This window comes from Dysidea avara, chromosome 11 (assembly GCF_963678975.1).
Source record: "Dysidea avara chromosome 11, odDysAvar1.4, whole genome shotgun sequence".
In the NCBI taxonomy this organism is placed as follows: Eukaryota; Metazoa; Porifera; class Demospongiae; order Dictyoceratida; family Dysideidae; genus Dysidea; species Dysidea avara.
Window position 1 is genome coordinate 11,700 of NC_089282.1, and position 12,081 is coordinate 23,780.

The window sequence follows — 12,081 nt, forward strand, 5'->3', positions numbered from 1 at the left end:
ATTTGCTACAATGGCTAATCACACGCTCATGCAAGTAGGAGGGTCTTACCGAGTAGGAGGAAAAAATTTGATTAACAGCCTGTCTGGGATGTGGCTAACAACCATTCATTCACTATTGGCATTAACTATGATGTACATACAGATATACTGCATGTATCAAAAAGCATTTGGTCAAGATACCTTTGGTGGTTTTGGAATGGTCGCAGTGGTCACAAAAAAATTTTAAATGGTCGCAAAACAACATTTAGATGGTCATAGTGGTCACAGATTTTGCATTAAATGGTCACAAATAGCAAGAATTAAAGAGATGGTCATCAAGTTCGGGGCCATAACCCTAACCCTAAGTAAATGAGCCAAGAGTGTGTTGCGTGTTCTATTACAGTAAATGAGCCAAGAGTGTGTTGCGTGTTCTATTACAGTAAATGAGCCAAGAATGTGTTGTGTTCTATTACAGTAAATGAGCCAAGAGTGTGTTGTGTTCTATCAGAGTAAATGAGCCAAGAATGTGTTGCATGTTCTATTACAGTAAATGAGCCAAGAATGTGTTGTGTTCTATCAGAGCAAATGAGCCAAGAATGTGTTGCGTGTTCTATTACAGTAAATGAGCCAAGAATGTGTTGTGTTCTATCAGAGTAGATGAGCCAAGAATGTGTTGCGTGTTCTATTACAGTAAATGAGCCAAGAATGTGTTGTGTTCTATCAGAGCAAATGAGCCAAGAATGTGTTGCGTGTTCTATTACAGTAAATGAGCCAAGAGTGTGTTGTGTTCTATCAGAGTAAATGAACCAAGAATGTGTTGCATGTTCTATTACAGTAAATGAGCCAAGAGTGTGTTGTGTTCTATCAGAGTAAATGAGCCAAGAATGTGTTGCATGTTCTATTACAGTAAATGAGCCAAGAATGTGGTGTGTTCTATTAGAGTAAATGAGCCAAGAATGTGTTGTGTGTTCTATTAGAGTAAAATTTAAGAGTTAGGGCATCAACCTTGTGTCCCTGAGGTGTCCCTTGAAACCAGATTACAAAACAAAGATTAGTCACATTTCTCTGTTGCTTTTATTGTTTAATGCTGTATTTTCAGTGTATAATGAAGAGTTTCTTAAATAGTAAAAGTATTTAAGGTACAATAGAACACAGTTTATTTTGGCTCATGTACTCACACGATGCTCAAACAACTGCTATTCAGGCACTCCATGTACAAGAACAGCAATAAATGCCCATATATTTATTTGTGGTAAGACACTTAATTGCCATTATAATTGCAACTGGAATTAGCCATTACTTAATTTTCAAAATAACTATTCTCTAATGAAGTCTCCTCAGTAACTCCTTCCAAATAAGGTATAATAGTTGGCCTTATTTGTACACTTTGGTCGAATACATTTCGCATCACTTGAAATATTTCGTGTATAATAGGGATCTTCTGGAATACACAAAGCTTTAGCTCCCATTGCTGGAGCTCCAGCCTCCACTTCAACACTAGAACAAGACCACAAGTTACACATAACCAACTCAGCTAGTTAGTTACACTACCTGGCACTCTGTTTCTTAATAGCATCTTCACAAGTCACCTCACCACAATATGGAGAAATAATCAGCTACCATAGTAACCACATCACTCAGTACATAGTTCCAAACATGATTACCTTCTTCTCATCAAGTGATGAACAGAACATTTCCCAATTGTCAGTGTATACAATGTGATCGTCAAGCTCCTTCTTTGCCCTACATAAACACCAATACTACTATCACCATGACAATGATGACATACTTATCATATAAACGATTCTGAATATCTTCCAAAAGACCTGTAATTGCTGGTACTGCTTCTGACAATTTCAAAACTACCTATAAACAATTCATCAACTCTCAAAACATCTCATATCTAACTAACTTTCTCCCCAGTGTCTCGGGATGCAGCCACAAATTGTTCCTTCTTAATGTCCTGAGGACCAATCTCCACTCTCAGGGGAACACCCTAATACAACAATGAATCTTTGTTGTCATAGTAACACACTGACCTTCAACTCCCAGTGGTTAAATTTCCACCCAACAGAATAATTGTCTCTGGTGTCCACAGTAACACGAAAGTCCCCTTGTATCCTAAGCATGTCTGCCACTTCCTCACATTTCTTCACAACATCTTTGAAATTCAAGGGTGTCACTCCACAAGGTACTATCACCACCTATACAAATGTTTCTAATACGTGCACACAATCTCAAAAGATTACCTGTTTTGAAGCAACCCTAGGAGGCAAGACAAGACCTTTATTGTCACCATGAACCATTACCAAGATGCCAATCGTACGAGTTGTAATACCCCAGGAATTCTGGTAGACAAACAGGTGCTTCCCCTCCTACCAAAGTCACATGCACCATCAGTAATGATCCTTGATCTTACCTGATCAGGATCTTCAAACATGATCTCAAACATTTTAGAGAAGTTTTGGCCCAAGTGATGAGAAGTAGCAGCCTGCCCCAAAGATATTATAATTGGGTCATATGGCTTCCCTGTACCTGTATTCCTCGACCACTGGCAGATACAAAGGCTTCTATGGTAGTTGTGAAGTCACCACCAGCAAATTTCTCTTTCTCTGTCTTCCGACCCCTGACCACAGGAATGGCCAACAAGTCCTTGTACACACCAACATAGAACTCTAGTATCTGGTACACCTGTACAAATGGACACCATGTTACTGCCTCTTGTTCCAATGCCATGAACCTCCTTCACAGCATCATCTTTATTAGCATGTGCAGTGTGGCCCTCCTGCCATAAGAACTCCCGGGTACGTAGAAATGGTTGAGGATGTTTGAACTCCCATCGCTATGACAACATGTAAACAGCTATTGTTACGGTAACACTGGTAATACTAACCACAATGTTGCACCATTGGTTCAGTTTTAGAGGTAAATCACGATGAGACCTAATCCAATTAGCATAAGCTGGGTACATCACTACAAGAACATAATAACATTCTAATTAATGCCCAACACTATCACCTGTCTCTGATGTTGGACGTATAGCAATTGCTTCTTTAAGATCAGTGTTACCTGATTTGGTCACCCAGGCAACCTGTGGGTTGGATAAGGTGACAACATTTATCTCATACTAATTAGCTACCTCAGGAGCAAAGTCAGCAATGTGAGTTTTCTCTCGTTCCAAAGCAGCCTTTGACACAAATATGGGAAAATACACATTTTCCACTCCTAGATTCTTAATCTTTTTGTCAAAGTAGTCTATTAAACTAAATTAACATAGGAAGTTGTAACTATGGCAATAAACCTTTAATTTTCTCCCAAATAGAATAAGACGAAGGTCGTAACACATAACAACCACTAACATCATGATACTCTATTAGTTCAGCTTTAGTTATCACCTAGCAACAAGAAGTAGACATCTGGTTACCGTAACAATACATCACCTGAGAATACCAGTCACTCAATTGAGTCTCCTTCTTAGCCTCAAGCCCTAACCTGCATCACACGACCAGAACAACATAAGCAACATCACATGACTATACCAACCTTGTCTGTTTTTGTTTCTGACCAATATTCTCTGGCTGTTCTGGTTGCTTTTCCTGCTGTTTCTTTGGCTTTTTATTTTTAGTGACAACAATTTCTCCAGTTAACTGAGCATATTGTTCCTTTAGGCAGAGCAAAACCGTAACCTCATTATCTATAACAGCCTAGCAACAACAGATTCCAAATTACACACTAGGGTTGGAACGAATATACAAATACATCCCCCGAAGCTTCTTTTTAAAATGTTACCGAAGCATCAAAGCTTTGTTACCAATGTCATTTCAACAAAGGGTGCATCCATTCACTGGACTGGACTACTGGACTGGACTACTGGACTGGACTACTGGACTGGACTACTGGACTGGACTAGTGCTGTGAACCTGCAGAGTTTACTAAAACCAGTTATTGGAAGGTCAATAATTAGATATTGACTGGTTATTGTCTGATTGTAAATTAGCAGACATGGCACTAAACATGCCTGTTGGAAGCCTTAGGTGGTACCAAAGTGACCATCAACACAATAACAGCTATTACAAGCACATATTTACACATACTTTGAAGTTATGTTATGATGTTAACACTTGTCGGCAGGGGTAATTTATGGTTTACCAAGTGGGTGGGCAAAACACTTCTTAGCCAATAATTGGTTTGACCAAGACAATACTGGTTAATAACTGGTTTTTCCATACTGGTTCGCAACACTAGACTGGACTCACATAAAATTGATGATTTGACGAGGGCCCGAAGGGCCTGAAGTTAAATCATGATTATATGAGTGAGATGAGCAAATGTAACACTGGTATTTCCTTTAAATATGCACAATTACAGCAAGTTAGTAGCTCTATAGTTTCTTCTAAAAATAGAAACCGTGCACGTGCTCCTCCAATCTATAAATAGTCTTGACACGTTGCATCATCACTTGAACTTTTGCTGCCATAATCACAGGCTCACTTGGGATGTCCAAGTGCCTGCAGTGAAAAGAGCAATGTAACACATTCTGGATGGGAGGGCTCTAAATTGGGCAGTGTTACATTTGCTCATCTCACTCTTATAATCATGATTTAACTTCAGGCCCTTCGGGCCCTTGTCAAATCATCAATTATATTTCGTGAGATTCGCTGCATGTAACACTGGTAGACTTCAAAGCCCTAACTTACGAAGCTGATCCATACATCTATAATACTATGATTGGACACCACCAAGTGGGTCTGAGCCTTGGTACCTGCAGTCCCCATAATATAATATAATGTGTGTATCCATATGTTAGCGATAGTAACATATTTTCATCACTGCACTCACATTTACCACAATGGGATTAACTTTTTTTTTTCAACCACAATGGGAATCATATGCATACTATAACGCAATATAGGTGATAATCCTACAACCATTGTGACATACATGACTACAAAACAGATACGGAAGTCAGTCAGTACGTAACACTCTCTGAGAAAATGTACTTCCAGCTGTTGATGGGCGGTAATAGAAACTTCAGAAGGTGGACTCCCGGCTCCAGTCAGCTGTGTTGAGTATGTCACTTATGTGGGCTCCCTTATCCAATGCCGCTGAGGTGGCTGCTCCCCTCACAGAGTGTGCTTTGAATATTTCTGTATTGACTCCTGCTTCTTTCAACAGATCTTTAATCCAATGAGCCAAACGTTCAGTAGTCACTGGTTTATGGGTAAGACACAAAGAGTGGGGTTGCTTTCTGTGGAGCTACCATTCGAAATTGGATGGTCACAGCCTCATACTGCTTCAGGCATTGAACCACACACAGTCTGTCATTAGCAGTGAAGCTAGCGAATGAGAGTTCCTTTAAGGGTGCCCCAGTTTGGCGCTTTTTGGTCAGTGAAGACAACTTGAACACCACTCCATCGACAGTATACTGGCGAAAACGGAGATCCAGGGCCTGTAATTCTGACACCCTGCTAGCACTTGCCAAGGACATGAGCATTACCAACTTTTATGACAATAGCTTTAGGGAGAGACTTCCGTTATCCCCAAGTTGTTTGATGTGGTCAAGTACAGTTTGAACATCCCAGGTATGAGTATATCTGGGCTGAGGTGGTCTTGAATTGTATACGCCTTTAAATAGTTGTCTCACTAGGGGATGTTGACCAATTGGTGTGCTATCCACAGGAAGGTGAGACTGCTGATCATATCAGGTTGATGGAACGATACTGCAACCCTTCCTGAAACAGAGACGTGATGAAGTCTAGGAATGGTTGCACTCCAGAAGAAATGGGATCAACTTCCCGTCTCTGACACCAGCCACTCCATCGTTTCCATCCAGATTGGTAAGCCGTGTTTGTTCCTTTGCTCCAACCGGCCAACAATAGTTCAGAAGTTTCCTTTGAAATGCCTGTTGCTGTGTGTTGTAGCCGGAGACTCTCCAAGCGGCTAATCTTAGCCTGTTTAGACATACCAGATGAAGCTGGTTCATAGGGCCTCTCAGTATGTCCCTCTGGTCTGGTAGGAGCAGCAGAAACTCCACCATCAATTCTAGAAGCATTGGATACCATGTCTGGTTCTGCCACAGGGGAGCCACTAACACAATTGCACTCTGCTCTGTTCTCACCTTCTGGAGGCACTTGCCTATCAGTGGGGAAGGCGTAGCCCTCTAGGTCTCTCCAACTGAGGTGGAAAGCATTGGTCCCCATTGCTCCTGGATCTGACCTCCAGCTCACATAATTGTCCAGCTGATAATTCAGCCTCGTTGCAAACAGGTCTACTTTGCATGGTCCCAGCTGAGCACAAATTCTCTTGAAAATCTCTGTGTGGAGCTTCCATTCTGCTGATGTTTGTATTTGTCTGGATTCTTGATCTGCCACCTGATTGTCCAAGCCTGGTAAATGTGATGCCGAGAGGGTTATCTGCCGTTGAAGACACCAGTCCCAAATCTGCCGTGCCACTGCTGTTAGTCTGGTAGACCGAGTACCCCCCATCCTGGTTACGTAGGCTAGGGCAGATGTATTGTCCATCCTGAGGTGAACATGGACATTCCTCCTGTACCGCAAACATGCCTGCAGTCAGCTCTAGTACATTGATGTGTTCCAGCTGTCCTTCCTGAGACCATAGTCCCCCTGTCTGCACCCCTTCACATACAGCTCCCCAGCCTATTAGGGAGGCATCTGTCTCTATCACCAGGTCTGGGGGTGGTTGGATAATGTTTCTGCCATTCCAAACCACAAGTTGATCTGACCACCAATGAAGTTCCTCCAATGACTCCTTGTTCAGGGTAATGGTCTGATTGAACGATTTGAACAGTCTAAAGGGCTGTATCTTCAGTTGTTGTAAATGCCGGTATCGTATCGGAGCTGAAAGAACTGCTGGTGCTGCTGCTGTCATTTTCCCCAGCAACTGGGATAGTTGATGAATCGTGACTTGTGATTGTTTCCTCAGGTTCCGGCACATCTGTGCTATGTTGTGAACCTTCTCGTGGGGAAGTAACAACTTCATCAGGTTCGAGTCCACCAGGAAGACCAAGAATTGAATTTGTTGTGTTGGTATGGTTTGCGACTTGGGGTGGTTGATTGTGAATCTCAGTACTTCCAGTAGGTTGCACATCCCTTTCACTTCTTGGCATAGTGTTGTCTTGTCCTGATGCATCACTAAGATGTCGTCTAAATAAATGATGGTCCGTAAGCCCTGAGAGCACAAGTAAGCCATTACTGGACGGAGAAGTTTCGTGAATACCCATGGGGCACTGCACAGGCCAAATGGAAGGCAGGTAAATTCAAATATTCTGCCATCCCACAGAAAACGAAGATACTTGCGGTGCTCCTTGGCAATTGGGACTGTAAGGTAAGCATCCTTGAGGTCCAAGGAGCACATCCAGTCCCCTGGCTGCAGTAGGTCTTTGATCATACTAGCCCCCTCCATCTTGAAGTGCTCCTTCTGGATAAAGGTGTTCAGTGGCTTGAGGTTGATCACCGGCCTGAATGATGACTTATCCTTCTTCTCTACCAGAAAAAGCCGACTGATAAACTGGTCTGTACATGGGGGGACCACTGCTCCCTTCTGAAGAAGACTGTCTACTTCCTCTTCCACTAGCAACGCTGCTTCTTTGGAAGTTACAGATGTTATTGCAGGGTGCACCTGGAAGGGAGTCTTGGACCATTCTATCTGGTACCCTTGAACTACCTGAAGGATCCAGGAATCTGTTGTTATTTGCTTCCAATTGTCCAAGCAGTGGGCCACTCTTCCTGCTTGCAGTAAGGACATGTCTACTGAGTTCCAGTGGGAGCGAGGCAAAACTGGATGGTTTATTGGTATTTGACTGTTCAGGGCTTCTTGGATTGGACGAATGGCTTCTGGTACTGTTTCTTGGGTTGACTGTACGGCTTTTGGAGGCGTTGTTTCCCCTTGCTGCCGTACTGTGCTGGGGCGCCTTTCGATAAAAAACGACAAAGGTCTGATGGGTCGTCTTCGAATGCACATTTACGGGAACCTTGCAGATTATAAAACACTTTTGCCAGTGCTTTGTCTGCTTCTAGTTTCTTGGATGCTTTCTCCAAGAATGTTGGTCCAAACAATTTCCCTTCTCGCTTTTCATACTTCTCCTCTGCTAGTGGCTTCAAGAGGGGTTGATCCTTGACCAAGCCAACTTCCTTTGCTCCACATTCATAGAGTGGTACGTACTACCCACTATACATAATGCCCTCTGTATTTGAAGGATAATGTCCTCTTTTGTTGGATTGGCAGTAGGATTTAACAAGTCTGACCACAGGCACATGAGTGGGTCTGTCACTTCTAATAATTCTTCTTGTAAATTGAACAGACATCGTTCAGTTCCAAATTGTGGGTTACTTCCCTTCTTCTGAATCTGGTCCTTCACTTCTGGATCTAACTTGGGTGCTTGAAGGACACTACATTGCGGTATAGGGAAGTCGTTGAGGATAGCTTTACGCTCATCTTCTGACAAGTTCCTGTCAAAATTTGCTTCCAAGTATTTTAGCATTATCTTCGGGGGTTGCCATGAGGACTCTTCTCTAACAGTAGGGTCAAACAGTTCTGGTTCCCTAAATTGGTTGGCTTCTTCTTCACCAAGGAAGCGAATCACATCAGAATCAGCTGATTGGTTGCTTTCCTCCCTGTCTCCGTTGTCGCCGACGTCACCAGCGTTAGTTGTTGATGTGCTAGTCTCACGTAGAGGAGGTCCAGAAACGTTAGGCCACCCTTGGGGCGGAGCTGTGAAGGGCCACGCATATGGTTGAGGTGCTGCCACAACTGGAAATGGCGGGAGATTGTACCACACCGCTGGATTAAACATTGCTCCTTGAAGAACTTGAAAGTTAGCCGACCCGCTAGAGGGTGGCAAGCCACCGCCACCTCTATTTGAACCACTGTGGGAAAGGTGGGGGGCATTCTGGCCTTGTCAGTGATTGTAATATTGCCGCTTTCTTCACTGGATCCGCAAAAAGTTTGCCGATCTCGCGATCTACATCACTTTCCGTGTTTTGTTCTCAATTCTCCAACAAATCCGCATTTGGTTCTTGATTATCCATCGATTTACTTTAACGCACGTGTTGAGCTACCAACTGCTGCGCAGCAAAAGGAAAAAGTGATGATGCAACATGTCAAGACTATTTATAGATTGGAGGAGCACGTGCACGGTTTCTATTTTTAGAAGAAACTATAGAGCTACTAACTTGCTGTAATTGTGCATATTTAAAGGAAATACCAGTGTTACATGCAGCGAATCTCACAAAATATAATTTGCTCAAGCACATTTTCCAACCACAAACACCTTTATCAACCACTAAAAGTGATTACACAGAGTAGTGTACCACACATGGAGCTGGGTCCATGTCTTTTCATATTAAAGGGGAAAAAACAAAGAGGCACATACAGCTAACTATAGTCTATTATTAGAAGTGTTGAAGGTCTGTAAGATACCTGTTATTAAGTATGTTTGAAAAAGTGCGGTGGTCTATTTAAGGACACTACAATGAGATAACTTATTTCTCATCAACCGCCCACATTAAAATTTTCTTGTGCACATGTGCACTCATTATTGCAGATGCAGACACTACTCATGAGTTTTTCACTTCCGTGTTGCAAGGTTTCAATACTTTCTAGAGCATCAACAACCACTGAGGCACCATCAGTGAGTGGTATATGAGAATATTAGCATTAGTACCGTGATCTGCACTACAAGTGGTTTATCATCTCTAAGAGTCATAGTAGCTCTAGTGTTGCTTTTGTCACAAGTCTGCAGCAGCCCCTCCCCTAATAGACTGATCAGACTGCAGGTGCTAGCTAACACGGCATCGGCAGCTGCAGCTTCTGCTTCTTGTGTTTGCTGCTGAAGATGTGCCATTCTGTGAAGGGTGTGGTACATGACCCCAAGACTGCATGGTGAACTACTGTGGAGTTCTCTTAAAGGATTCTCTGAATTAGAAAGCCTTGTTATTGCTGTGCTGAAAAAGTTGACGTTTATTTGAATTCTGAACTGCATGCCAAACACCTAAAATTCTAAAATAAAAAGGTAGATAATTATTATTGATTTTGTCATAGATTCTCTAGTGTAGCTATAGCTAGTAGCTACACATTAAACTTCTGCAATTTATATGACTTAAAAAATAATGAGGTAACCCTCCTGCCCGCATGTGTGATTCTATGAGAAGTTCATGAGAAACAAGTTATCTCATTGTAGTGACCTAATGATATAATTTGAAGTAATTCTTTTTTTTAAATGTAACACTGCACACTCGTTACTATTTACAAACATTATAAGCCAAAAAACTGGCAAAACTAGAATGAATGCGCAGGCTATAGACACTTTCTATGTTACATAATGTAATCACATGGTGTAAAACATATATATGGCATGCTATTTTACAAAAGAAGACTAGAGAAGATGGACATGCATTAATAGAACAGTGTTAACAGTGCACAATGCTTGAAACATTGCTAGTAGTAGGCAAATTATTTTGATAACAAACTTCACTAAGGTTTCAGCGCAGTTTTTGTGAGCAATTATGTCTCGTAGTGAATGGTGTCAGTTAAAAAAAAACTTTTTAGTTAGGTTTAGCGATAAAACGTAAGAAAATAAAAAAAACTTGAGTCCAGTAATCCAGTCCAGTGAATGGATACACCCTTTCAACAAATAAACACAATTGATGGTTAGTTATTAGGGGTACTGTACACTTTATTACAAACTCCTACAGTTTGATATAGCTCCAGTACAACCATTGTTTAGACTATAACTACATGTAAATGGCAGCTTCCACAAGGAGTGATAATATTTGTGCAACTGGTTTAACATGTTAGTATCCATGGTAATGAAGCTTTGGTGGGATAAAACAGCATCCGAATTTTATGAGACCGAACAAAGCATCGAAGCTTCGAACTATTTATCTAAACCTTATTACACACAAACACATTATATACCACTCTGAAAATGGCCATGCCTACCTGTGTTACCACCACCAAAGAGTCCCCCCCCCCCCCCCTTATGTAAGGCATGGACAGCAAATTGTTAATATTTCTGCACAGTATACACACACAGACACACGCACGCACACACACTACTGCACACACACACACACACACACACACACACACACACACACACACACACTACACACACACTACACACACACGCACGCACGCACACCCACTACTGCACACACACTACTGCACACACACTACACACACACTACACACACACACACTACACACTACACACACACACTACACACACACTACACTACACACACACACACACACACACACTACACACACACACACACACACACACACACTACACACACACACACACTACACATACACACACACAGAATTTCACAATAATGACTTCTATACTTTTCTAACCTTATCCGCTCCTGTTGCTTTCATTTGCCGGATTTGATTTCCAACCTGTTCGATTTGTTTCTTCAGAGTGTCAACATCATCACCAGCTGCTGCTGCAGCTACCACTGGGACAGTAGGGGGAGTCCCTTGCTGCTAATGAAGGTGAGAAATGTATAGTATAATGTGTACAATACCAGCTACCTGTGAAGTCTTCTGTACTCGTGGAACCTTCTGAGGAGATTTTGGTTCAGAAGGCAATACAGCTTGTTTGCCATCAGGAATATTAAACAATATGCAAGGAAGTTCCCCCAGTGAGCTATATGGACTGATAATAAACAATACGATGACAACAGCAACCATAGCAACACTGATTACCTAGGTGGCACATAAGGTCGATCACATATATAGAAGCCACGTCGTTGTAGTTGAATAATGTCACCATTCTTGAGATCCCTCAAACAAGGATCACCCAACATAGTGTGTTCTTCCTGTGGTGGCATCATGTTACCATGTCAACCAGCATTAACACACCTTGGTGTTATGGTTAATATAATCCTTAAAGTCATCAGTCGGTTTAAGGATGGCCTTACTGATCAGGTGTTCAAAATGTACAAGAATAGTGGGCGTGGTATTCTTGTCAGCAAGCCATGTCAGTTTAGCCGTGCCAGCAAACGAAGTGTTATCTAAATTAAGTTTTCCTTTTACCTTTGTGACCACTCCACTGGGTAACCTAGTTACCACCAA

The 12,081-nt window shown here is 42.0% G+C and overlaps 1 protein-coding gene across 3 annotated transcripts in view; it reads right to left on the reverse strand.

Moving 5' to 3' along the window:
- Nucleotides 1–1,193: 1,193 nt before the first annotated feature.
- LOC136238575 (bifunctional glutamate/proline--tRNA ligase-like) overlaps nucleotides 1,194–12,081 on the reverse strand; it is a 29,173-nt gene continuing 18,285 nt past the window's right edge. Inside the window, exons 15-34 of one of the 3 annotated variants that reach the window (XM_066029135.1) lie at nucleotides 11,869–12,067; nucleotides 11,713–11,825; nucleotides 11,539–11,662; nucleotides 11,359–11,487; nucleotides 3,523–3,683; nucleotides 3,420–3,471; nucleotides 3,281–3,374; nucleotides 3,119–3,234; nucleotides 2,998–3,070; nucleotides 2,873–2,952; nucleotides 2,720–2,821; nucleotides 2,515–2,670; nucleotides 2,399–2,470; nucleotides 2,229–2,354; nucleotides 2,019–2,183; nucleotides 1,892–1,975; nucleotides 1,769–1,845; nucleotides 1,644–1,722; nucleotides 1,531–1,595; nucleotides 1,194–1,476 (exon numbers count right to left, since the gene is read on the reverse strand). In XM_066029135.1, coding sequence (XP_065885207.1) covers nucleotides 1,317–1,476; nucleotides 1,531–1,595; nucleotides 1,644–1,722; nucleotides 1,769–1,845; nucleotides 1,892–1,975; nucleotides 2,019–2,183; nucleotides 2,229–2,354; nucleotides 2,399–2,470; nucleotides 2,515–2,670; nucleotides 2,720–2,821; nucleotides 2,873–2,952; nucleotides 2,998–3,070; nucleotides 3,119–3,234; nucleotides 3,281–3,374; nucleotides 3,420–3,471; nucleotides 3,523–3,683; nucleotides 11,359–11,487; nucleotides 11,539–11,662; nucleotides 11,713–11,825; nucleotides 11,869–12,067 — 2,227 coding nt within the window. In that variant the 3' untranslated portion in view covers nucleotides 1,194–1,316. Of the gene's footprint in view, nucleotides 1,477–1,530; nucleotides 1,596–1,643; nucleotides 1,723–1,768; nucleotides 1,846–1,891; nucleotides 1,976–2,018; nucleotides 2,184–2,228; nucleotides 2,355–2,398; nucleotides 2,471–2,514; nucleotides 2,671–2,719; nucleotides 2,822–2,872; nucleotides 2,953–2,997; nucleotides 3,071–3,118; nucleotides 3,235–3,280; nucleotides 3,375–3,419; nucleotides 3,472–3,522; nucleotides 3,684–11,358; nucleotides 11,491–11,538; nucleotides 11,663–11,712; nucleotides 11,826–11,868; nucleotides 12,068–12,081 lie in introns of all 3 variants that reach the window. The other 2 variants (XM_066029136.1, XM_066029134.1) reach the window with 2 other exon arrangements.